Source organism: Gigantopelta aegis, chromosome 2 (genome assembly GCF_016097555.1).
Source record: "Gigantopelta aegis isolate Gae_Host chromosome 2, Gae_host_genome, whole genome shotgun sequence".
Classification (NCBI taxonomy): Eukaryota; Metazoa; Mollusca; class Gastropoda; order Neomphalida; family Peltospiridae; genus Gigantopelta; species Gigantopelta aegis.
This window is the reverse complement of record NC_054700.1, coordinates 41,944,627-41,972,392: the sequence shown is the minus strand read 5'-3', so window position 1 is coordinate 41,972,392 and position 27,766 is coordinate 41,944,627. Positions and strand designations below refer to the sequence as shown.

General features: G+C 40.3%; 2 protein-coding genes across 3 annotated transcripts; both read left to right on the top strand.

Moving 5' to 3' along the window:
- Positions 1 to 7,502: 7,502 nt before the first annotated feature.
- Positions 7,503 to 22,753, top strand: LOC121385759 (protocadherin beta-9-like). Of its 2 annotated transcripts, none has more exons than XM_041516541.1 (9): positions 7,503 to 7,629; positions 11,021 to 11,131; positions 12,175 to 12,618; positions 15,426 to 15,663; positions 16,112 to 16,305; positions 18,682 to 18,921; positions 21,393 to 21,643; positions 22,151 to 22,338; positions 22,614 to 22,753. In XM_041516541.1, exons 2-8 carry the CDS (start codon positions 11,047 to 11,049, stop codon positions 22,289 to 22,291), a joined length of 1,593 nt encoding a protein of 530 aa, XP_041372475.1. In that variant the 5' UTR covers positions 7,503 to 7,629; positions 11,021 to 11,046; the 3' UTR covers positions 22,292 to 22,338; positions 22,614 to 22,753. The 2 variants fall into 2 exon arrangements, with proteins under 2 accessions (XP_041372475.1, XP_041372466.1); XM_041516532.1 differs by lacking the exon at positions 7,503 to 7,629 and adding an exon at positions 7,681 to 7,809.
- LOC121388612 (cadherin EGF LAG seven-pass G-type receptor fmi-1-like) lies at positions 22,300 to 27,672 on the top strand. The gene is made up of 6 exons (XM_041520026.1): positions 22,300 to 22,318; positions 22,614 to 23,195; positions 24,609 to 24,744; positions 25,935 to 25,987; positions 26,113 to 26,318; positions 26,768 to 27,672. Exons 1-6 carry the CDS (start codon positions 22,300 to 22,302, stop codon positions 26,777 to 26,779), a joined length of 1,008 nt encoding a protein of 335 aa, XP_041375960.1. The 3' UTR covers positions 26,780 to 27,672.
- Positions 27,673 to 27,766: the final 94 nt, after the last annotated feature.

Genomic DNA, 27,766 nt, shown 5'->3' with positions numbered 1-27,766 from the left:
GTTAATAGTCTAAAACTCCTTACACGGATAAGAAGAGAATTTTCTTTAATTTCTAGGATTTTTTTCTGGGAGGGCAACTGCCTCCTTGACCCCCCCCCCCCCCCCCCCCTAGCTACGACCCTGTATACACATTAGAAAAAAATGCTTTTCGCTCTGGAACATCTCTCTGCGCATATGTCCCGCTACAAGACGTACTGCACGTGCATATTGTGTCAGAATGTTATTGGTGACGTCGTGATTTTATAGGCAGGGAAAATACATGATTTCTTTTTTACTTTCTGGGAATGTTTTCATGCTATATGTTCCCAGTTTTTCCTCGACGGTTTTACAGGTTCAACAGTGTTTAAAAAACAAAACAAACAAACAAATAATGTCCCTGACATTTCTTTTGACCACGCCACGCTTGACCCCAAATAATCATGAAAGAGAAATTGGAATATTTCAAGCAGATATCAGTAGGCCTACCCAGTATCAATGACGTTGTCAGACGTTTTTTGGTGTAACAAGATCGTCTGTACTTGAACTTGTCAATCGACTAAATGTCACTGAATCCATCAATAACTGTTCTCGTCGTGGTAGCTCACGAGTTACGTCAGTTGCGTAGGATCGGCATTTTTTAACTACAACCCTTGAAAAACGGTTTCAACCACTGATCATTTTTTTCTATCTTTCACAACATCCGCCCATATGACATTTCAACATGATAACGCACGTCCGCATGTAGACCACGTTTACAATGCCGCTCTGGAAGAAGAAGGAAATGTTTTATTTAACGACGTACTTAACACATTTTATTTACGGTTATATGGCGTCAGACATATGGTTAAGGACCATACAGATATTGAGGGAGGAAACCCGCTGTCGCCACTTCATGGTCTACTCTTTTTTGATCAGCAGCAAGGGATCTTTTATATGCACCATCCCACAGACAGGGTAGTACATACCATGGCCTTTAATATGCCAGTCGTGGTGCAGTGGCAGGAACGAGAAATAGCCCAATGGGCCCACCGACGGGGATCGATCCTTTACCTTTAGCGAGCGCTTTACCACTGGGCTACGTCCCGCCCCAATGCCGCTCTGAACCCAAACCACATGGACGTATTGACTTGGACAATAACGTCATCAGACCTTTATCCCATAGAACACCAATGGGATGGACTTGTGAGACGTGTTTACATGCTCATTCTTAATCGTTGAACTTTCGGCAGAGAGAACAGGCCCTTGTAGACCAGATAGAAACACCTTTCAAGTTGAGCTTATGGATACTCAGTTTACTAAGTCCATGAGAAAACGTTGCGAAACCTGTTGAGTTGCAGAGACTTTTAACATTTTATGAGTCGATGCAGCTGAGGACTAATTTTGGTTTTTAGGAATAGTGCTGTTGGGCATCATTGTGAGATAAGCATAGACCCGCAAAGCCACATTTAAATACGCAAACCTTCGTAATGATGCATTTTGACAGGTTGATAAAATAAACATAGTATCATTACATGTTTACTTTTGTGTTGAGTATATACAACAGAGATTACGGTATCTGTCATCAAATATCATTGCCAAGCGCACACGACCAACAATTGTTGCTAACAATGATTTTCAATTGCTTTTATATTAATTTATCTGCACACGATTGGTTTTTGTTGAAAATTATAAGACATAAATTAATAGTATTTATACTTTATTATTATTATTATTATTATTATTATTTGTTTGTGTTTTTTGTATGTAAAATAACTTCATTGGAATTTAAATTCGGCACTAGTTTTAATTTTATTTATATGTAAACGATCAAATATTACCGACGTAAATGGAATTATTATAGGGCCTAAGGTTGCAAATCACCATTAATTATTCCAATTCAATACAATATATATGTCGGAATATATTCTGTGAAAAACACCACAATCTCGATAGAGTTATGTGACTACTAGTTCGAGGCAGTCCACTCAATTTGCAATAGATACGTTGGCCTTCATACACAGCTGTTTAATAAAGCGGATGACTGCAGCTTTCCAATTGTAAATTTGTTCTTAATGTCGTCAATATTCCTTCTGCTCCAGCTTTTGATGTCTATATTTCGCAACTTCTGAGATATCTGAAGGCATGCTCATCATAATTTTGCTGATTTTAAAGACCGACATATCGTTCTAGTAAAGATTAGGGTTATAGCATACAAGGACTCTTGAAAACCTTCAAAACAGTTTGTGGTAGACACTAAGAGACCATTTCACGATATGACGCATCACTGACTAAAATGATGTCTGACGCAATACCCTATTTTGACCATGCACATGCCTTTTAATCTTTTTGGTGAAAATTTTGTACGTTTCAACTATGGACTTAATAATGACTATAGCCTATAGACTGTGGTCATGACGGGTGCTACCGGTAGGGTAAGATATGCTCACCTTTTGTGAACACCCGATATCATAACTGTTTTTAACTATGATTTATGAGTACATGCCATCGCAGCTGTATATATCCCATTGGGGTCTATTCTGCGCACGTTTGGGTTTTCTGGGAGTGGCAGTCCTCCTACGAGCGGTGCAGGAGGGATAAAACATCCTGTTAATACCTCCTAGGGGAGTAGCGGTCCTTCTAAGGACAAGCACCTGATAGTGGATCATGGAAGCAATCACGACTTTGCCTAACATCCTTTCGACTCTGCTTTGTGTGCAGAGATATGGTTTTAATATGAGAATACAGTTTTGTTGTTCAGAATTAGTATGTGTCATCATAAGTAACGAATGGTTTTCTCACCAACGGGTGTGTAACAAAATTATTTTTAATAATTCATGCCCATTGGTCATAAGTTTGAATAAAATCCGCACCCGCGCTCTTGTGTAACCAGCCGTCTCAATCGTGATCGGCATTGCATTTCCGCCTTGTATTCTCTCTGGCTTTGAAAGGATCTTGTTAACGGGGCATGCATCCTGGTCATTTGTTGGTTCATTAATCGTCAGTTAAAACAGTATCAATAGGGGCAATTTGTACGAGTCATTTACTGCCAGTGTTCACTTGTCGGTCTTAAATGTATTGTAAAAATCACCCTACCCAGCGTAAAATAACTCGAAGGGGGTAGGGGTAGGGGGTAGCATATTAAAAAATGTATCCGAACACAGAAATATAATACCTTGCGAAAGAACTATTAAAACTTTAAGATTTTTTTCTTTTTTTCTTTTGAGATGGCGGCACCTACTTCTTTGCCTTCTCCTCTCTGCTTTGTACTGCCCTAAACATATCAAATTTTCTCGACTATTAAAAAAGAAAGAAAGAAAGTTTGTTTTCTTTAACAACACCACTGGAGCACATTGATTAATTAATTATCGGCTATTGGATGTCAAACATTTGGTAATTCTGACACGTAGTCAGAGGAAACACGCTACATTTTTCCTAATACAGCAAGTTATTTTTTTATATGCACCATCCCACAGACAGGATAGCACATATCACGGCCTTTGATATACCAATCGTAATGCACTGGCTGGAAAGAGAAATAGCCCAAAATGGGCCCACCGACGGAGATCGATCCCAAACAGACCGTGCATCAAGCGAGCGATTTACCACTGGGCAACGTCCCGCCCCTCGACTATTAAAAGATACATTATATACACCAAAACACTAACTGAAAAACAGAAAAGAAGACAACACAAGACCATTAACACACGCCCTTAATACACTATACGGACACTTTCATACAGGGTGACAATGATGTATTGTGAATACTGTCTGCTATATATCAAGTTAATCACAAGATTGCATGTTGGGAAGACTCTTAAGAGAAAAAAAAAGAAAATCACATTTTCATTTGCTTATCGCCAAACTGGGACGAACAAAGACGACTTTAACTGACTTATAAAGACGACATTTGTCCAGGCCCATTAAAGAGAAACATTGCATGTTGAGATGAGACTACGAGGAAAAGAAAATCACCTGAATGAACAGACATTGAAGAGAAATTTTTAAACGTGCTGCCATTATAGTACATTTCCGTTCAGTTTTGTACTTAACGATTAAAATTACTGTTTTGGATTTTTTTTTTTTCAAATGCCTATCGTATGTGTCAGAAGCGGGAAAAGAGGAAACACCCAAGATTATGTTTCCCCACCCTCAAGCTGAAAAGCGAATTAGTATAAGCTAGCTTTAAACCCGTAGGAACGACATCAAGAGTGTGTTTGTATGTGTGTGGGGGGGGGGGGGGGGGCACAATCTCTAATGGGGGGGGGGGGGGTCACAGCCTCTGGAGAAAGGGCACAAGCCATATTTGTATCTTTATTTATGTAGGGTATGACCAAAAATACCTTCCAGTCTCCAGGTCCCCGGCTCCCGGCCCCCGGTCCCCGGCCACCTACCCCTCTGTTCCTACTGGACTGTAATTTAGGCTTGAGACACCAGAGAAAATTGTCATATACTAATATTGGTTTCTACGTTGCAGATCTGAGGATACATTTACCAGTTGCGATCTGTGTACGTCCCAGTAGTCAAGCCTGTCCTAGCGGCCACCTGTAATCGGTGGTTACCTGCCTTAAGCGGCCACTTGTTTCCTTCCAAACTACAGTATTTTTTATGTAAAAGCTCCTGTAATAAGTGGTCATCTATTTAACGCGGCCAACGGCCACCTAAATCGGATCCCTAATCGCTAAAATACCTGAATTCAGCGGCCACAGTAAATGTTTACTATTATATAAAAGGGATGTTTTAACAACAGCGATAAGGTGCAGCAAATAACCGACGTTCACTCGTTTAGGAACACTAGTTCAGTCCCGATATCTCTGCTGTGTGTCAATCAAGAAAGTATGACCGTGGAATGCATTTAATTGCCTCTACCGGCCTCGGTGGCGTAGTGGTTAGGCCATCGGTCTACAGGCTGGTAGGTACTGGGTTCGGATCCCAGTCGAGGCATGGGATTTTTAATCCAGATACCGACTCCAAACCCTGAGTGAGTGTTCCGCAAGGCTCAATGGGTAGGTGTAAACCACTTGCACCGACCAGTGATCCATAACTGGTTCAACAAAGGCCATGGTTTGTGCTATCCTGCCTGTGGGAAGCGCAAATAAAAGATCCGTTGCTGCTAATCGGAAAGAGTAGCCCATGTAGTGGCGACAGCGGGTTTCCTCTCAAAATCCGTGTGGTCTTTAACCATATGTCTGACGCCATATAACCGTAACTACAATGTATTGAGTGCGTCGTTAAATAAAACATTTCTTTCTTTAATTGCCTCTGGGTAGGCTAACCTTGATATTTGTAGATTCACTTACTATGACAATACACTGCATGAAGTAGGAATTAAATAATTAAATGGAAAAAGAAAACAAACTTGCTGAGAACGGTTAAATTAATACATTTCAATCACCTTATTTCTGAAGGAAGCGATATGTCGAAAGTTGATTTATAGTCAACTATGGAGCACACAATCATTAATTAGCAGTACGGACGGGGGAAAAATCCCCCCAAAATCAAATGTTTTAAATACTGTATATGTGGTAACCTGTAATCATCGGTCACCTGTCTTAAGCGGTCGCTTTTCTCAACTACCTTGTGTGACCGCTCTAAACAGATTTGACTGTACTTTTGTTTCTCAAATGCCCGGTAATAACAAAATATACGTTTCTACCTCATGAGTCGACACGGTATGACTGCCCCCACCCTAGTTCCTGGCACCATCCGACGGACTACAGTGTTTATACCAGTGTTTCTGGTTGTCATGGGGACTAGAGTACCTCAAACGGGATTAGTGGGCGGGACGTAGCCCAGTGGTAAAGTGCTCGCTCGATGCGTCTGGGATCGATCCCCGTCGCTGGGCCCATTGGGTTATTTCTCGTTACAGCCAGTGCACCACGGTGGCATATCAAAGACCGTGGTATGTACTATCCTGTCTGTGGGATGGTGCATATAAAAGATCCCTTGCTGCTAATCGAAAAGAGTAGCTCATGAAGAGGCGATAACGGGTTTCCTCTCTCTATATCTGTGTGGTCCTTAATCATATGTCTGACGCCATATAACCGTAAATAAAATGTGTTGAGTGCGTCGTTAAATAAAACATTTCTTTGTTTCTTTTAAACAGGATTAAAGATGCCAGTACTTTCGTACGTATAACAAACCGATATGCAAGGAGATACAATCCAGTAAGAGCTGCTACAAACATTACAACAACTAAGAGATACATTGGATATTCCGACAGTGATATCCTAAGAAATATTTTTTTTTTTATTAATCTGTAATTTTAATGATTAAAACATCTGTTAGTCGAAACATGTTACCATGACTTCAAAGAAGAAAAAAACAAGCAATAAAACTGGTATCCATGCATATTGCTCCAGCACGAATCTAGCACGTAATTCCAGGTAGTCACTCGCCCATATGACAATGCCTCTTGGTGATGCCTTTATTCTTCGCCCAAAATAGACCCCGCAATCCCCCCCCCCCCCCCCCCCCCCCCCGCAATGTAGGCGCATATATACAGCCGCACCCATATAGCCGCAGCCGCTGTAAAACTAGCTTCGGTAGATTAGCTGACAGTTTCTCCTGATGAAAGTTAAAGTTTGTTTTGTTTAACGACACCACTAGAGAACATTGATATATGAATCGTCGGCTATTGGATGTCAAGCATTTGGTAATTTTTACATACATTCTTAGAGAGGAAACCCGTTACATTGTTTCCATTAGTAGCAAGGGATCTTTTATATACACCATCCCACAGACAGAATATTGACTGCAAACAAAACCCTCATCCACAGTATCAGGACATTACATCACTGTATTAAATACAGGTATAATTACTCCTATATAGAGAAAAACTAGTTAATGACGTGGAATATCTGCTTTATCCTGTGAAGGTAAGAATGGAAAATTTCTCATTCGGCCTGAACAAGATAAAGCAGATATTCCACGTCATTAACTAGTTATTATCTTTATCCTGCAGACCATAAAAATTAAAGGGGGAAGCTATTATTTCTGTTATTTCAGCTACATTGTACGATGACCTAGAAGTCAAATGAGCGATTTTGTAATGTAGGCTATGCGTGTGACGTCAAAAGTCATATCCTGTTAGTTGCTATTATCCGTCATAATATTCTGTCAATAGAAACGGTGGTTGCAGGATAAAGTGATTTAAACTTGGTCTTAAATACTACGTGTTCCCTCATTCCCCCCCCATAACCCAACATTTCACTATACACCTACACCCAACTTCACACCGGTATAGTTATTTCATCTCCGCCGGCAAATTCCCGTTCTGTGGTATATGTGACAAACTATGGAATTTGCTGACTTCCGTAGAAGTAATGCTGCCAATCTAAAGGTGTAACTTATGTGGCAAAAGCGGGTTTCATCTTAAGCTCTAGATCATTACACACTTAACAGTTGGTGCTAAAAAAGTGTTGAGGTGTCATCAAACAAACATTCCTTTCCTTTTCTCTCTTCGCTTGACCGAAGGCGCAAAATGGCGCTGGCGCCAGACAAAACCACGTGACGTTATGACGTGATCGAGGGTGATACCGGACAGACTTGACTGGATGCCGTTGGAATATGAGTGTATTAAATACCGTCTGTTCGGCGTTCTCCCCTCACAAGTGTATTAACCCGAGTAGCGACCCGGTGACATGGGATCTGTTGATAGAATCGACACGATAGGTGAGTAACTGTACAGTAACTGTCGTGTATGAACGCCCCGGCGTACACTTGCACACTTAGGCTTTAAACAGTTGAAGGGACGTGTTTTGTGGTCATTGTAACATGTTTTCGGACAAATAAGCTGGCGTGTATTGGGTTCGTATCCAGATATCGGCTTCAAGTCGGAGCGGGTGTATAGAGGTAAGATTACTACGCCAATTTCTCTCTGGGTACAGGAACGTTTTGAGTTTGTACTCACTGTAATGTGTTTTAGCTTTTATAGACTTCTAAAAAATTATTTAAGTTATAAAATATTTATATTTTCTTGCTAAGAATATTATTTCTGTCAAATACTTAAGCTTTTTTTTTTTTTTTTTTTTACTTGAAATGCCAAGAAACATTCAAAATTCAGTGTAATATGATGAAAGAAAATTCTGAATGTATTTTTACTTTGTATTGCGAACTTTTATTATATAGGTTTTCAAACGTGAATATCTTGACTAGTGGTTAACAAAAAATTTCAAAACAAAGGACTGAAAGAAAGAAAGAAATGTTTTATTTAATGACGCACTCAACACATTTTATTTACGGTTATATGGCGTCAGACATATGGTTAAGGACCACACATATTTTGAGAGGAAACCCGCTGTCGGCACTACATGGGCTACTCTTTCCGATTAGCAACAACGGATCTTTTATTTGCGCTTCCCACAGGCAGGATAGCACAAACCATGGCCTTTGTTGAACCAGTTATGGATCACTGGTCGGTGCAAGTGGTTTACACCTACCCATTGAGCCTTGCGGAGCACTCACTCAGGGTTTGGAGTCGGTATCTGGATTAAAAATCCCATGCCTCGGCTGGGATCCGAACCCAGTACCTACCAGCCTGTAGACCGATGGCCTAACCACAACGCCACCGAGGGCGGTACAAAAGACTGAGTCAATACACATAGTAATTGAAACCATAATGTTGAACTAGATTTGGAACAATCAAATATGTCCATACGTAATCAAATTTAAAGTTTATTTTGTGTTTGTGCAAACATAATTAAAAGAAAAATATTAAACTAACTCAGGGTTAATTTAACTATGTTTTAAACAACTACGTGTGTGTAGATGAACTCACTGCCTATATTAATATATCCCTGACTGTATTGATATCTACCTGTCTATGTTAATGTCTACCTGCCTGTATTGGTATCTACCTGTCTATATCAATGACTACATGCCTGTATTGAAATCTACCTGTTTATATCAATGTCTACCTGCCTGTATTGGTATCTACCTGTCTATATCAATGTCTACCTGCCTGTATTTATATCTACCTGTCTATATCAATGTCTACCTGCCTGTATTGGTATTTACCTGCCTGTATTGGTATATACCTGCCTATGTTAATGTCTACCTGCCTGTATTGGTATCTACCTGTCTATACCAATGTCTACCTACCTTTATTGATATCTACCTGTCTATATCAATGTATATCTGCCTGTATCGGTATCTACCTGTCTATATCAATGTCTACCTGCCTGTATTGGTATCTACCTTTCTATATCAATGTCTACCTGCCTGTATTGGTATCTACCTGTCTATATTAATGTCTACCTGCCTGTATTGGTATCTACCTGTCTATATTAATGTCTATCTGCCTGTATCGGTATCTACCTGCCTGTATTGGTATGTACCTGTCTATATTAATGTCTACCTGCCTGTATCGGTATCTACCTGTCTATATTAATGTCTACCTGCCTGTATTGGTATCCGCCTGTCTATACCAATGTCTACCTGCCTATATTAATGTCTACCTGCCTATATCAATATCTATATGCCTGTATTGGTATCTACCTGCCTATATTAATGTATACCTGCTTGCATATCTACCTGTCTATATCAATGTCTATCTGCCTGTATTGATATTTACCTGTCTATATCAATGTCTACCTGCCTGTATTAATGTCTACCTGCCTATATCAATGTCTACCTGCCTGCACTGGTATCGACCTGTCTATATCAATGTCTACCTGCCTGTATTGATATCTACCTGCCTATATTAATGGCTACAAAATCTGGATAGACCGTTTACGTTTCCAGGTTCCTTACACTGTTCATTAATATGGTATGCACTCGATGTATCCCTGTATCCCTCCCTCCATGTATCCTGGTATCCATCCCTCACCCATGCATGTATCCCTGCATACATCCATCCATGTATCCTTGCATCTATCCCATCATCCATCCATGTATCCCTGTATCCATCCCTCCATGTATCTGTGCATACATCCCTCCATCCCTCGATGTATCCCAGTATCCCTCCCTCCATGTATCCTTGCATCCATCCCTCATCCATCGATGTATCCCTGCATCCATCCCTCCATGTATCCTTGCATCCATCCCTCATCCATCGATGTATCCCTGCATCCATCCCTCCATGTATCCTTGCATCCATCCCCTTATCCATCCATGTATCTCTGTATCCATCCCTCCATGTATCCGTACATCCATCCCCTCATCCATCCATGTATCTCTGTATCCATCCCTCCATGTATCCTGGCATCTATCCCTCATCCATGCATGTATCCATGCATACATCCATCCATGTATCTTTGCATCTATCCCATCATCCATCCATGTATCCCTGTATCCATCCCTCCATGTATCCGTGCATACATCCCTCCATCCCTCGATGTATTCCTGTATCCCTCCCTCCATGTATCCTTGCATCCATCCCTCATCCATCCATGTATCCCTGCATCCCTCCCTCCATGTATCCTTGCATCCATCCCCTCATCCATCCATGTATCTCTGTATCCTTCCCGTCATCCATCCAACCCCCACCTACCCATTGATTGATTGATTGATTGATTGATTGATTCAGTCATTGATTGATTGATTCATTGATTGATTGATTGATTGATTGATTCATTCATGCATGCATTAATTCATTATTTCATTCATTCATTCATTCATCCATCCGTTCAATCATTTGTGCATTCATTCATCCATCCATTCACTCACTCATTCACTCACTCACTCATTGGTTTGGAGCGGTTACTAAGACAGAAACCGAGATTTAAACGTAAACATCAATGCGACATCGATGTCGGTAACTTTTATATATCACAGTATTTGAGCGCTATTGCCTGGAAACAGTAGAATGATTATAGGAATTCTTTTTTTTAAACTAATGGTTTTCGGTTATTTTAAGGGCCATTAAACATTAGCAAAAAAGTGGCGCTGGATTTTGAACTCCACATTATTAATCCCATTCCTGTGCTTTTCCTGTTCTGTAAGACATATAATTTATATTTTCTCTGTAACCTCTGTCAGCAAAATATTTTTATACATACAAAAGCACTATAACCCACTCCGCGGCAACCACTAATAACACGGGTTTTTATCATTGATTTTTCAGCGAGCATCTAGATATGAAAACCCCCGATGATGGTTTGTGGCGGGAGAGAAGGAAAAGTCGTCTGGTTAGCAGTCTGTAGTTTTATCATCTGTTTTCACATCACCGCTGCAGGTAACTATCAGACGTAATTCTCGTATCCTTTCTATTAAAGGAACAGTCTCAAAGTTGCAAATAAGAAAAAACAAAACAAAAAACTATTTCTTGTTAGGTTTAAAGATTATACCTTGAATTACATGCCAACAGAAAATATGTGTGCGTGGTCTTACTAATTTTAGGAATGAATGGTAAATACATGAAAATATTATTTATGTGTAAATATGTAAAATGACAGTGTAAGGAGCTGTGTGTGTGTGGGGGGGGGGGGGGGGGGGGGTATAATACAATACATAAATCAAGGTAAGTATATTTTAAAACTTTGTATAGAAGTCAAAGTGTTTAAAAAAAATTATAATTAATTCTGGATGGAATTTAAAGAGATTCCAAAACATTTCTGTTGCCAAATATATCATTTTTCTTCGGCTTGAGATGATCACACTCCACCAAAATGTGGCGCACAGTCAGTGTACACTAACAATGTTCACACTGAGGAGGAGGGTCCTCTAATTTTAGGACTACTTTTGGGATGAAAGTATTTGTGCGTAAAATGGGGAGTGAAAGACACTATTCAATAAGTTTGAAACTATGAACTTGACACCCCATTTTTTTCCTGATTTACTTTAAGAGTGAGGGTTTGTACATACTAATTATATCCATGGTAAATATGACGATCCATTGCGTGTAGCACATGTTGCTAGTGTCATCTATGAGATTAGATGTGGTGGAAGTCATCTTATAAGTCTAAGACCCGTTTTACGAACGATCTTAGCGCTAAAATCATCTTAGGTACCAAACTACTTTATAGGCTCTTAAGGTGATCATAGCGCTAAAATTATATTAGGTACCAAACAACCTTATAGGCTCTTAAGGTGATCTTAGCGCTAAAATCATCTTAGGTACCAAACTACCTTATAGGCTCTTAAGGTGATCTTAGCGCTAAAATCGCTTCGAAAAGCGGGTCGCTTGTCACTTTTCCTATATAGCCTACGCCATGAAGGCCATTTTTTTTTACAATTTAAGAATTATTCTGAATACCAACAATCGATTATTTACTACAGGTCGATATGTTACCCAGAATACCACCGGTGACCTTGCGCGGTACTACTTGAACGATTTAGGAATCGAGGTCACGAGGTACGGACATCTTGTTTTTGAACTGAAGGCTTGTCAGGACGCGTTTATCTTTCTGGACGAGACAAAGAGTCACGTGAACTACTACCAGATAGTTCTAGGCGCCAGTGGCAACACGTGGTGTGGGCTGCGTGACAGGTGCGACGGCTGCGCGTCAAAAGTCTCGGCCAATGGCGCATTCCTCAACTGTTCGAGCTACGTCCCGTTCTGGCTTACCTGGGACGACCAGGGCAAGGTCCTGTTCGGCCAGGGAGGAAACCCTGGTGATGACGTCATTTTCACGTTCACGGATACTACGACTGGATTCGAGATCCACTATCTGTCAGTGTCTTCATACTACGACCAAACCGGTTCTTGGAATTTGTTGATAGGTAGGTACTTTTTAGTAAAAAAACACATTTTACACTTGCAACCGCTGCGATTGTTCAAGGCAATCGGCAAAGCCGTGGAGATTGCCGCGGACTTCTTAATTCTCTACGGCACTTTTTTTTACCATGGACTATATATATATTTTTTTTTTCTCAACGGCATGTTGTTGTTTTGTGTTTTTTCTATAAATAATGAATCCACAAAAAGGTTTTTCATTGGCTTGTTATATAAAAGGATATTTAATTACGTGTACATATAATGTAAAATAAACTTCTGTAGCTTTAGAACTCTCAGATAATATTTATATTGCTGTCTTCGTCATGAGCAACATAAAGGTATGTTTGGCGGAAAGCTGCAAGTATGCACGTTAAAAGCATTGCACAAATTGTCGAAGAGTGGACAATACAATTATTATTTAAGACGCTTGTGTTTTAATACGCCCAGAGCCGACATGCAGAAATAGTGTGGTGCTTCTGTTTTTAAGCTGCATGTCTCTTTGTCTCTCTCCCTCTCGTTCTTATTTATCTATGTCTCTCTCCTATTTGAATCTGTCTCTCTATCACACAAGCACGCGCACACACATACACACACGCGCGTGCGCGCGCGCACACACACACTACAGACAGAGAGAGAGAGTGAGCGAGAGAGAGAGAGAGAGAGAGAGAGAGAGAGAGAGAGAGAGAGAGAGAGAGAGAGAGAGGCACACACACACATACGCACACCCACGCACGCTCACACCGATCACTCCCCTCTCTCTGATACTGAATCGCGTCTTCTACTCCCCTCCTTCTCAAAACGTTTGGCGGGGAGCCGCCATTATGCCAGTTCAAAGCACTGCACACATCTACGAAGAGTGAACAATATGATTATTATTTAAGAGTTCATACAAATGGACGTCATTGTTGTCTTTTTAATCGCACGTCAGCAGGTCCCTATATATATTGACACACGTCAAAGATAGGCTATCATTTCAATCTTGTCAAACCCCCAAATATACCCCGATCAAGCCTCGTACTATTATTCCTTACATATCCCAAGAGTTAATACAAGAGAGTTCTTGTTGGGGCTGTACGTATTAGACTGGTGCGTGTGATTAAACGCGTGTGACTGCAAACGACTTTAAACGAACGGGCTACTTCACTGAGAGGATTTGTGATGTTTACACGGAACTTTGGTTACGTATTAGTACTTTGACATAGTACACTGTGCAAATACTTGCGTTACGGCTTCGGTTGTTGTGAAAGCGCCAGAATAACAACGATATTATCATCGAAAAACGGTTGTGCTTAAAATAGCAACCATTTGTAAAATGTGGTAGTCCACGGCCATGTCTAACTAAGAAGGGGGAGACGTGCAGGGGTGGGGATTTGTCTGATAACATGCTCAACGGTGATGACCTTGGCGCCACATCCACAGCTTCCAATGAAATGAACACTACAGTTATACCCCACCATGTTTTTGTTTGTTTGCTTGTTTGTTTGTTTTTTGGTGTGGGATTTGGGGGTTTTGGGGGGTTGGGTGGGATGGAGAGGAGGATGTAGACGAAACGTGTGGTATTGACAATGTAAAATCCACACAAATTGTTTTTACACAATTTGAAACATACTGTACTAGATATATATACCGTACCGTACCGTACCATACCATGCCTGATATCATGACACCTGACAGGTGTGATCACAGGTGTAATAATGCAGTCAGTAGCATCCAATTTCAGTCTGTTTCAAAATTGCCAGTATCTGATGCAAATGGTAACTCTTCGCCTTCTTTTGGTGTTTAGTATGCCTGTTAATTGTGCATGGTAGCAGGTCATCATAATACTTGTACAGTTCTAAAGTGTTCATTTCAGGCATTTTAATGTAATACTGAACTATGGTGGGGTATAATTTTAATAGTACTTAGTCTTTAGCGCCTATCAACGCTGCTTACTCTGTGACGTATGAGTTAACCGTACAACCACAGGCGCCGTAAATACTTTTTGGACCATTAAAAAAGAAAAGAAAACATAATAAATAGAACACTACACTCTTGTCCGTTATATACTCGTTCAAAAACCTACCCAACTCACTTTCGTTAGATACAACTTGCTAGATAAATGGAGTTTAACAGCTACTCAAGTAGCAAGGTTTAAGCTGGACCCTAAAAATTATTTTAAATTTAACGAATTTGGTCACAAAATCGTTAGTGAAATTCATACTCCAATTAGCTGGACAGCGAAAATGGCTATAGATTTACGAACTTCAGGTAGACGGTTTTCAAATTGGATTTTTTGCGCTTTAATATTTAAATAAATTCGCCAGATTCAAATTTGATTAGCATTTGGCGATTGGCGAATAACATCAAAACCTCGTGTGGCATGCCAGGTGCAGATTCAGGAGGTAGAGGGGGTCTGCCTTCCCTCATTCGCACCCCCCCCCCCCTCCGCTGACAACAAAAAAGGAAAGTTTTTTCTCCAATTATTTTAAACGGAATTCATGTATGTTTGTTTGTTTTGTTTAACGACACCATTAGATCACATTGATTTATTAATCATTGGCTATTGGATGTCAAACATTTGGTAATTTTGGAAACCCGCTACATTTTTCCATTAGTAGCAAGGGAACTTTTATATGCACCATCCCATAGACAAGATAGCACATACCACAGTCTTTGATACACCAGTCGTGTTGCACTGGCTGGGGCGAGAAATAGCCGTACTTAAGACATAAAACTAAATATATAAATCTACTATAACTAATAATATATAAATGTTTTGTTTGAGAACGTGTAATAAAAAGTACCAGACTAAAAGTTTAGTGTTTATTTATAGACGGCAGCCCAGTGTTTACGGCACCTTCACCTGACGGAAACACGACCATAGACGTATCAGAAAATGCAAAGATTGGAGAAACTATATTTTCATTGGCTGCAACAGATCCTGAAAATGACGTCATTTCCTTTGCAGTTATTGGCCAACATGTTGATGTGTTTAAGTGTGTCGGAAATGATTTAACGTTAAACGCCGATTTGGATTTTGAAACAACTAATTTTTACAGAGTCTACGTTAGGTAGGTATATTTACATTAAAAAACATATATTTATAGTACTTTGTTTATTAAAACAAAAACAAGAGAGAACAAATTTATTGTGAGAAAAAAGAGAAAAGAAATGAGAATCATTTTGATATCTCAAGGGTGTTGGAAAATACCAGTATATGCTAGGCGATGGTTGGGTACTGCATGCTTTTCAGAGTTAGGGGCAATGCTCCCAGCCCCGCTTCCGACGCCTATGTTTAATACAGAGCCGAAATAGTAATATTATGTTGCTTGTTTTTCAACTGTATGTCTCTCGGTCTCTTTCCGTCTGTCTGTCTGTCTGTCTCTCTCTCTCTCTCTCTCTCTCTCTCTCTCTCTCTCTCACACACACACACACACACACACACACCCCCCCCCCCCCCCCCCCGTCACACACACGCCGTTATTTTTATTAATCTGGAAATGTTTTATCGCCTTACAGAGCGAACGATTCACGTAATCTTGTTGAAGTCTCGCTGAATGTTAGAGTGACGGATGAAATCGACGAAGTTCCTCGGATAATATTGAGTCACGTGACATCAGTTCAGGAGGAACTGCCCGAGGGCGCGATGATTGGTCCATTCTTCCAGGCGACTGATGCCGATGTTCAAGATATATTGATCTATTCTCTGCTAGGTAAAGACAATATTAAAGGTTTCACACATTGTTTAGTTACTACTCAAAAGAATTTAAGGGTCAGACGATATTTTCGACATTATTTTCTGAATGTCAATTATATTAGCTAGACCATAATGTCACGCATGGTATTGTTCCATTTTGACGAAAGTGGGTCTAAGCAGCCCATAAATGAATTAAAATCCACTGTCATTGACACTGTCGACGAGTTCTAATGGCGAAAACAAGCTTACATTTGCACGTAAATTAGGGCGAAAGCGAAAGGTCTGCTAAGTGCCCATAACTTGCCTTTTCACAAAGCGCTTCATTTGCACGCTTTGCACGTGTATTCCATGTTCCCAATGTTGAATTTCCGTATAATTGGAGCTTGCGTTCGTGTACGGTGCACACTCCAAATTCGACAATGGTACGACTTCAACTGACTATCGAAGATCGAGGAAGGGCTATTGCTTGGCTTCAGGATGGCAATACGCAAAGAAATGTTGCTGTGAGACTTGGTGTCAGTCAGTGTCGTTGGCCGACTGTGGCAACGGTACCAAACAACGAATTCTGTTCGAAATCGTCCACGTTCTGGAAGACCCCGAAGCACTACAAATAGAGAGGACCGCTACATCACCAATATGGCTCTACCTCAACGCACAACCACTGCACGCCGATTACGTGACAATCTGCGGACTGCAATCGTCTGAGAGCCAATAATCTACGCTGCCGTCGCCAGGCTGTTCGACCACCACTCCTACCACGTCACAGAACGGCCAGACGTCACTGGTGCACGCTTCATCTGCGGTGGCAACGTGTTCAGTGGGGTCGAGTGATGTTCACTGATGAGTCCAGGTTTAGTCTCCAGTTCAACGACGGTCGGGTTCGTGTCTACAGATGTCCTGGGGAGCGATTCGCTGACGTTAACGTTAGACAACGTCACCGGTTCCTTGTGGCAGCGTCATGATATGGGGCGGCATCTCTATCCACCACAGGACCCCCCTCTATCTGGTGGATGGCAATCTGAATGGAATCCGCTATCTAAATGAGATTATCCGGCCGTTGGTTCTCCAAGGCCTTCAGCAGATTGGCGGCGGGGCAGTTCTGCAGGATGACAATGCCAGACCCCACCGCGCCAGGGTGGTAACGGACTTTCTCAGACAACAAGGTATCGCCAGGACGGATTGGCCAGCATATTCGCCTGACTTGGCCCCAATAGAGTACGCCTGGGACGAATTAGGCAGGAGAGTTCGGGATAACCATGCCCCTCCGGCCAACCTTCATGATCTGGGTCAACTTCTTATGGCAGAGTGGCAGGCCATTCCCCAAGAGTTCTTCAGACGTCTGATCAACAGCATGAGGCAACGATGTGTCGAGTGTATTCGCGCCAGGGGTGGATTCACACACTATTAAACGAATGTTCTAATGTGTAAAATCCATGTTTGACAACCTTCAACTTTGACAGCATGTCATGTGACTTTCTTGTATACAGTGACGTTTATTTGTGGGTTTGTGTAAATATGGAACAATAAATAAAAAATTTGGTGTAGTTTACATCATCAATCTAATACACTCTGAAACTTATTTGGTTATAAATTTTTGACCCTTAAATTCTTTTGAGTAGTATATTAAATATTAAACCATATAGACCATCATAGCCATTGGAACATCTCGGCAAAAGTGCGGAGGGGCCAGTAATGAAACGGATGGTGGGGTGGGTTATTAGTTTTAGAGTTATGGGAACAGCGCCACCCCTATCCCTGTCGCTCCAGATTCAGACGTCTATGATTATTAAATATTTTGACAAGACAATAATGTACAAGGAAATCATTGAGGGTATTTGCCCTATTTATTCGCCAGTATAAAATAGTTTAAACATTACATCTGCTTTGGATTTATTGTTGTTGTTTTGTTTTTGGGGGGTGGGGGGTGGGTGGGAGGGTTTTGACAGGTAATTTATACATTACTCATAACTTCTTGCTTGCCAATGCGTTTCTGGGGCCTATTTCACAAAACATCTTAAGTTTATGTCTGCGACTAGCAGTTATACCGACCATACACTTACATGTATTTAGCATCTATTTCACGCAGAAAATGACATCATTACGGAAGATGGAGTATTTTAAGGACAGAAGAGAATGACATACGTGTCGTTTTAACTATATTTGTTGTACTATAACAGTAATAAGAATTGTGGTTTAGTCGTAAATTTACGTTTACGTACAAAACTAGGCTTACGATGTTTTGTGAAATTGGGCCAGCTCTTTACGCGAATAGAAGAAAAGAAACACACTACACTGCTGTATACTTCTCAACTACAATGCTGCAATATTTATCTCTTCTTTTTTTAACTTTTTTTTCCTTCTTTTTTTTTTTCTTTTTTTTTCAAACACCTAGGACCAGACCAAGGCTATTTCACGATAAATTCCTCCACCGGTGAAATGTTGACGAAAACGAGGCTTGACCGAGATGGCGCCGCTGGAAAGACCGACGTTTCCGTCACCGTCACTGTCACCGACAGCGCAAGTTTCACCTCCAGCGTCGACGTCACGCTAAGAGTTCTCGACATCAACGACAACGTGCCGCAATTCACCCAGTCCGTTTATTACGTGAACGTCACGGAAAACTCGACAGCTGGTAAGACCTGCTGCTTCAGGTAGAAGTCCACCAAACAGTATCTCACTGGGTCAAAGTTCGAGGTGCACCCAACTTTTCATTCCACAGTTAATTAACACTACCAGTCCGGCCATTGGTGATAAATGTGACAGTGTTTGTTGTCATAAAATGTTGTTTCATCTGACCATAATTTTGTGCGATTTAAGTTGAACTAGCGTCAGTGTAGCAGCTACAGTTGTGCTTAAAACATGGAGGAGGAGGAAATGTTCTGTTTAACGACGCACTCCACACATTTTATTTACGGTTATATGGTGTCAGACATATGGTTAAGGACCACACAGATATTGAGAGAGGAAACCCGCTGTCGCCACTTCATGGGCTACTCTTTTTGATTAGCTGCAAGGGAACTTTTATATGCACCATCCCACAGACAGGGTAGTACATACCACGGCATTTGATATACCAGTCGTGGTGTACTAGCTGGAACGAGAAATAGCCCAATGGGACCACCGACGGGGATCGATGCTAGACCGACCGCGCATCGAGCGAGCGCTTTACCACTGGGTTACGTCCCGCCCCTTGCTTAAAACATGTGCGGGTTGCTATTAAACTTGGGTTTACAATGTTTTTCCGGAACTAGGGTAGTCAAAGACGCTTCCGGTTATGTCTTCATTCGAGCAGGTAAACCCCTGATTTGTTCTGTTTGACTTTAAAGAGGGGTGGGGTGGGAGTGGTAGTATTTATATCTATGGTGTATAGTGGAATTATTTCCCCATGTCGTATGGCGGTTTTGCCATTTCGTGATTCGGAAATTTAAACTCTAAATGTTAATTTCATTCACAAAATCTTTATTTCGAGAACAGGTGTTTATGTGTAATTTGAACTGGTAAACCTTTACACCTCATCTCACTGCAGCATCGTTTGACATCTTCATTCAGTGTTCTGGTAACGCAACTGCTGTCTCTGTCAATATATGTAGGTCATTTGTTCTTTATGTCTTAGTTCGTATTACAGTTTACGAAGGTAATATAAAGTTTATTAGGCCTACCACACAGCTGAATGTCAGAGTGTAATGTTACACATCTACACGTGAATACATCTAATAGAAAATGTCGTGGTATGTTATAACATCTGATACTGATCTTCACGGTGTGTTTTAACATCTGATATTATATACACGTGTCAGTCCGTAATAGAGAAATCAAGCTGAATTTGAGATAGCTCACTGAACGATGAAAAGTATTATCCGAATTAGCGATCACTGCAGCAAATATGCTTTATTTACCTCAATGAATTTTCCTTTGGCAAAATAAACGAAATGACCAAAATAATGGCGATAGTAATACACAAAAGAAAATAAAGAAAAGTTAACTGTAAAGTTAAAGTCAATTCATTCAAACGTTTTGCATTTTGAAATGAGTAAAAGAAAAAGAAGAAATTTCGGAAGCGTCTCTCTCTCTCTCTCTCTCTCTCTCTCTCTCTCTCTCTCTCTCTCTCTCTCTCTCTCTCTCTCTCTCTCTCTCTCTCTCTCTCTCTCTCTCTCTCTCTCTCTCTCTCTCTCTCTCTCTCTCTCTCTCTCTCTCTCTCTGTGTGTGTGTGTGTGTGTGTGTGCGTGCGCGCGCAAGACAACGAAACCATATCACACCCATGGATTCGCGCTTGACTAGTCAAAAGAAAAGGAAGGAAGGAAGGAAGGAAGGAAGGAAATGGTTTATTTAACGACGCACTTAAAGGGACATGCCCTAGTTTTTATTAGAGCCGTTTTTGGTAATTGAAATCAGACATTTATATCTTATTGATTAGATTATCCATTTCCGTACATTCGAAGTGTTTTTGGTCATCCTGGTGTTTTTAATATCACAAAATGCATTTCTCATATTTTTTAAAAAGCACCTGGTTCTGAGAAGTAACAGTTATGGAGTCGAGTTTTAGTCCGTTTTCAGAGGGTATTTCACCATTTCAAAGTCATAGACTCCTGTTTCACTCAGTTGTAACTTTATCCAAATGTGTTTCAGGTTTGTAGATTAACTAAACTTAGTGTTAATTTTCACGGGTTGAAACTAGGGTATGTCGCTTTAACACATTTTATTTACGGTTATATGGCGTCGGACATATTGTTAAGGACCACACATATAGTGAGAGAGGAAACCCGCTGTCGCCACTTCATGGGCTACTCTTTTCGATTAGTAGCAAGGGATCTTTTATATGCACAATCCCATAGACAGGATGGCACGTTTTTTCATGTACCAGTCGTTGTGCACTGGCTGGAGCGAGAAATAGCCCAATGGGCCCACTGACGTGGATCGACCCAAAATCGACCGCGCATCAAGCGAGCACTTCAGCACTGGCTTATGTCTCGCCCCTCAAAAGAAAAGGAACCTACCACTCGGTTATCTTGTTCTGCTAATTATATACTTCGTTGACACTTTTTAATGATGAAGGATTATGACTGAGAATATTATGATCGAGACAATATTATTCCTTTGTTGCAGATACTCTTCTTGGGGAGCTGACATGCGCAGACGAGGATTCGGGAGATAACTCTAACATTTCGTTAACTATCGTCAATGGTGATGACGCTGGAAATCCGAAGTTCAGCATCCGGGGCCTGGATCTATTTGCTGACGGGACTTCCCTTGACTATGAATCGGTTTTGACGCATGAATACACACTGACAGTCGCGGCAGTAGACAATCCTGGAGGTGTCTGGCAGAACACAGGAACAGCTGTAGTTGTTATTCAGGTGGTCTGATTTCTTGTAAACTTTTATAAGACCTTGTGTCTTAATATCAAAATGCCACCACAGACCCGACCATTAAATTAAATGTGAATATACACTACAAAGTCGAACGCCAAACCCATACCAAGAAGCAAAATAAGTTTAATGAAAACACATACATACATACTAGCTGTTTTCGACACCTTTGTATTGGTTTTATGGATTTGTTTATTATGTTTACGAGAGGACATGCAGGTTACAAATACACATATATAAAATACAAATATTTCGTGAGTAGTACTATGCACAACATAAAAAGTAAAACATTATTTACATTCGGTGTTAGTAGTATGTAATACTTCTAAGCCTTTTACATTCAAATTTTGATAGTTAACTTTGAATATTCGATTACATTTAATTTACTTCTACAAACTAGAAATTTATTAACAAGTAAACAATTATATCTTTGAAAGTAATTGTTTTAATCACTGTTATTGCTAATTCAGTGTTTCATATATCTACTTGAATTAGGTACTTCCAGAAAACGAATACGCCCCGGTCTGGGTGAGTCCAGTCACTAACAGTAGTGATGATTTTCCTAGTCACGTGATACCAGAAAACTGTACCGATTGGCAGCCTCGTTCTGACATTCCTGGCAGACGACAGGGATGACGGTAAAGATGGAATTGTCGAATATCAGTTGACGTCTGTTTTAAGAGGTACCAAAATAAGTATCTATAAACCTTTGGATAAGTATGATTCTGTAGCACTTATTTATAAACACAATGACTGTACTTTTGTTGTATATATAATAAACATCAGTCTACTTTTTAAATAATTTGTCACAATTGTTTTTTTACATGTTTTGTTTTAAAAAGTCAAAATATGATTGATGCTATTCTTAGTATTAACAGTATTCCCTGTTTAGAACATGTATACAAATAGTTATTTTAATCATAGCATAATCTCTGTTTTATTATTATTTATCTTTTAGCCGATGGTTTGGCGGCTTTAGAAACTTTTGCCATTGATTCTATATCCGGGAATTTGACCTCAACCCGGATCCTCGACAGTGACCAATCAACGGGAGGAACCGAGTATTACGACATCGTTGTCAAGGCAACGGATTCCAGCAGCAACCAGAAAAACGTTGATGGAAAGCTGCGACTGTTTCTAAGCAACGTGAATGACAACGCTCCAAGTTTCAACCAATCGGTTTACCGCTTTCAAATTACCTGTGACAATGACCTTGACAACCAGACGTTTGGACTGAAGGTCGTTGATGAAGATACGGGCGATCTCCATTCGTTTTCTATTGAATCCAATATTTATATGTCGATAAACAGCAGCACGGGGGTGTTGACACCACTGTCGAGGCCAGGTTCTGTGTGTGACGATGTTTCTTGGTCTGTGTTGTTAACAGTTACTGCTACAGACGATGGCAGTCCCCTGCAGACCGGTGAATGTTACGTGTTCCTGGAATTCCTTCCCTGTTCCACTGACAACAGCTCGACCACAGACGCGTCTTCAGTGACCACCACAATCTTGTCAGATTCTTCCAGTAATACAGAAGCTCGTGAGTTGTCATTATTTAATCAAAAGTATACAATTGCAATGATCGTACAATCAAACAAGAATGTCTTTACCAAAAGGCATGGCTGGCGTACCGAGAGTTCAAATTTAGGCCTATTGCATATAACGCTGTAAGATAAGGAACAGGCGCGTGTGTGGGAATGTATGCAGGTGTGGGCGTGTGGGTCTATAGGTAGTACTAGACCAAATAACTTCCGGCTGGGTCAAAGTTGGAGGTGCACCGAACTTTTGATAGAGAAGTGAACACCACAAGTCCTGTGATTGGTTATAAATGTGAGTGTGTTGGTTGTAAAAAATAATAGTTTTATCTGGGTTAAAAAAAAATGCAATTTTATTTCATCTAGTACCAATGTGTCAAGTAGCCTTGTGCTTGAAACATGTATGGGGTACCTGTAAAAAAAAGTACTCGAATTTTGTGCGGAACTAGGGTAGTCATAGACGCTACCCGTTATCTCAGAAACGAGCAGCTTGACCCCCATTTTTTTCTGATTCACTGTAAGTGTGAGGGGTGGTAGTATTTATATCCGTGGCGTTTATGTCGGTTGATACGTTGCAGGTAGGAGTTTTAGCCACATATGTTACTATTGTCGTCCATGGGATTTGATTTGGTAGTATACACCCTTTAGGGTTAGTTTGTGGCAAACAAAGTTTATAGAGGGCGGGGGTGAGGGGAGGTGGGTGTCGGAAAATATATTGAAAAAAAAAAAAAATCGCTTGAGAAGGTGGTGGGTTCGACCGTCGACACATATGCCTGGGGAAAATGCAGTCATAGCCTTAGCGCGCGCTTGTGCGTGTGCGTGCGTGTGTGTATGTATGTGTGCGTGCGCGCGCGCTCGTGCGTGTGTGTGTATGTGTGCGCGTGCGTGTGCGTGTGCGAGTGTGTGTTTGTCTTAAATCGAAAGTAGTACCCTGAATAATCCATGTTTAGCTGAGTTAAATAAAAAATGGGGAATCTGCCTTCTTCGTGATGTATATAAACTTTTTGGAATATATTTTAGGTAGTGTTCTTAAATCCTTATAAATCCTGCATTTTCCCCCATACTGGTAGGTGTAGTGGTTAAGGAACCGAAGTTAAAGCCTGGTAAATATTGGGTTCGCATTCCGGTACCGGCTCCCACCCAGAGCGAGTTTAAAGACTCAATAGGTAGATGTACGGTCACTACACTTATTTTTCTCTCACTAAATACTAACAAATTAACCACTAATCCACTGTTCTGAGCATACAGCCCAGACAGCTTAGACTTGTGCCCAGGAAAGCGTGGTTGAACCATAATTGGATATAAGCACGAAAATAAATATATACACACACACACACACACACACACACTATACTACACTGTGCGTAGTTATACATTTTGACTAAATGATGTTTCAGATACAATTATACCTTTTACAGCAACTACGACAAAGACATCGCAAGCAGCAGCCTCGACTGTGGCCGACATAGAGAAGTGGTCACTGAGAATGGCCTGTGGGATTCTCCTTGCCACTGTCATACTGATGGGATCAGCTTACATCATCAAATATATGTGGTACACTATTTAATATGAATTTTCAAAATTGTATCTCTGCACAAGGCAGTCGAAATGAGGTTCTAGGCAAAGTCGTGATTGCTTCTATGATCCACAATCAGGTGCTCGTCCTTAGAAGGACCGCCACTCCCCGCTGAGATCCGTAACAGGATGTTTCATCCCTCCTGCACCGCCTGTAGGAGGACTGCCACTTCCAAGACTAGCTTAGAAACCCCAAACTTGCACAGGATAGAGCTCAATGGAATATATACAGCTGTGATTGCATGCACTCGCGAATCACTGTAGAAACAGTGATAATATCAGGTGTTCGTGAAAGTTGAGTATGTCCTGCTCCGACGGTGGCACTCGTTATAAGCACAACCTATAGCCATTAAGCCGTTTAAAATATCTGCCAGGGTACCTGGAGTTGACGCCATCAAATATGATTTATTTATTTATTTATTTTAGGTTGTTTAAGGAATGGTACAGAAGTGATTGTTTTTAATGAACTTCAATACTACCGACGCTATCGGATCTAACTCAAGTGGTGCTTTAAATGTTTGGTTATTCAGAGTGGTACAAGTGACTATCTTGTTCTTATTAAAGGGACATTCCTGAGTTTGTTGCATTGTATGATGTTTCCGACTAATAAAATATTTTTACGATTAAACTTACATATTAAATATATTTTCTTGTTTAGAATAACAGTGTCTGTATATTTAACGTGTTTCTGGTCGTCTTAATATTTGTAAGTAGTCGAAACTGGATTTTTTTCTTCAAATTATTTCGTACGTACGAAAAAACATATTTTAGTAAATAAAATGAAATTTAACCTAGTACAAATATTAGAACGATCAGAAACACGTTGAATATACAGACACTGTTATTCTAAACAAGAAAATATATTTAATATGCAAGTTTAATCGTAGAACTATTTTATTAGTCAATAACATCTTAAAAACTGCAGCGAACTCAGGAATGTCCCTTTAATATGAAAGGAATAAACATTAAAATTACAACAAAGGTTAAATATTTTGTCTTTCAAATTATAGCTAAATATACTTATTCACCCAATATTTTACCATCGTTCAACCATTGTTCCATTTCTGGTATATCAAACGCCGGTAATAGTAACATCGAATGCATAGACTGTACACGTAGATCGATTGTGTTTGTACAGGTATATAATTCATTTATTTTCTTCACTTCAGGTGTTCAAAATCTACAAACAAACCTTCGGTGGCCTCCTCACGCCCCATCAGAGGTAACTATTTTGTAATCAGTACGCGACATTAGTCATTAAACAAACAATCCTGTCGAGTATTTACAGGGGTAGTTTTATTTTGTATTTTAAAGTCCTGTAAATAATTCTTAGTTCTCTTTTTTCAGTTGCCCCTAAATTAGCGACCTTTCCTGTTAAGCCAACAATGTCGTCTGCGTCACGTGTATCGTCACCTTCTTGGTCGACCGCGTCACGTATTGCGTCACCGTCGTGGTCGAGGGCGTCACGTCTTGCGTCACCAGCCTGGTCGACTCCTGGTAGCTTTCCAGAACGAAGTACGCAGATGACGTCAGTTCCATCGATTGAATCACTGGTACGATATCATTAGTTAGTTAATTGTGACTATTAGTCATTGTAGGTGTTCTTTTGAATCACTGAGGTGCGTCAATGGGGATGCAGCAATGACGATGCGGAAATCAGGTCATTAAAATGTTCCTTTTTAAATTACTGGTATGCGACATTCAACCTATCTGGTACGCGCTACTGAAGGTGTTCCTTCTGTTCAATCATTGTAGTAACTACTTAGTAAAAGTTTACAATTTTTTTTTTAACAGTATCTAACAAAATCCGATTTGAACTACTGAATCCAAACAAAACTACAATGGTGCAGGTCGTATAGAAAGGTGTAATTTCAGTGTACATAATACAGCAAAATAGTTGGGTTAAATAGGGCACTTTTAGGAAAATTAATATTTCAACACTAAACATATCTATTAAATAGTGCAGCTGCAATTAAAAAATATTCTTCTTATCTATTTTCAGCATTTGGTTTGAGTAACATTTTCCATGGACACTGATGTCACGGAAGCTGCAAGCACGGGCGGGGCAACTATATTTACGTGCCCCTATCCACAAGGGTTCAGGCACGCCCACCCCGGATTCAGCCTCTGACTTCGCAAGCACTGGAGATACCACAGTTATCAGTACTTTTATAGCGTTGCTATAAATACCAGTCTATTATCAGTACTTTTATAATGTTGCTATAAATACCAGTCTGTTATCAGTACTTTTATTCTCCCCCCCCCCCCCCCCCCACCTTTCCTGTCTTGGACAGAGAGGCCGGCCAAGGCCGGCACCTGTGCCCACGACAGGCGTGCGCTACAACAGCTTGCTCTGAACGTGCACGTAAAACCCTTTGACCTTGACCTAGTACTTTTATAGTGTTGCTATAAATACCAGTCTGTTATCAGTACTCTTATAGCGATGTTATAAATACCAGTCTGTTGTCAGTACGTTTAGCGTTATTGTAACTATTATCCGTACTTGTATAGCGTCGATATAAATACAGTCTAACACCAGTACCTTTACAGTGTTGCCGTCGATATACATTGTACCTTTAAAACACAGCATCAGTGATGGACAAAATTCTCCATTTAATGATAACTCGACCGGAACACTCTTGATATGTCGTCAATAACAAAATGTCAGATACATATAGAGATATTTTACATACTGTTCGCAAGTACTGCTGTAGTGTGTAAGGAATATAATATAACACACGAGAAACCAAATGCCAACACACCATGGCATGAAACTAAATAATACATGTTATAGATATACTAGTAATATATATTGTCTGTAAATATTTAAATATATTCAAGATATATTTAAATCTGTGTGTATGCACATATGCATGAATGTGGATGCATGTGTACATACGTACATGTGTGTATGTGTGTATGTATGTATGTGTACATTTAAATATGTACTTACATGTATATACATGTATGTATATACAGTTGTTACTTTAACATATATATA

Coding starts and splice junctions, on each gene's coding strand:
- LOC121388612 (XM_041520026.1), top strand. Junction 23,196..24,608: donor TTCCAGTAATACAGAAGCTC/GTGAGTTGTCAT, acceptor TACCTTTTACAG/CAACTACGACAAAGACATCG. Junction 24,745..25,934: donor TACATCATCAAATATATGTG/GTACACTATTTA, acceptor TCTTCACTTCAG/GTGTTCAAAATCTACAAACA.
- LOC121385759 (XM_041516541.1), top strand. CDS start 11,047: ATGATGGTTTGTGGCGGGAGAGAAGGAAAAGTCGTCTGGTTAGCAGTC. Junction 16,306..18,681: donor ATTGATCTATTCTCTGCTAG/GTAAAGACAATA, acceptor TCAAACACCTAG/GACCAGACCAAGGCTATTTC. Junction 18,922..21,392: donor CACGGAAAACTCGACAGCTG/GTAAGACCTGCT, acceptor CCTTTGTTGCAG/ATACTCTTCTTGGGGAGCTG.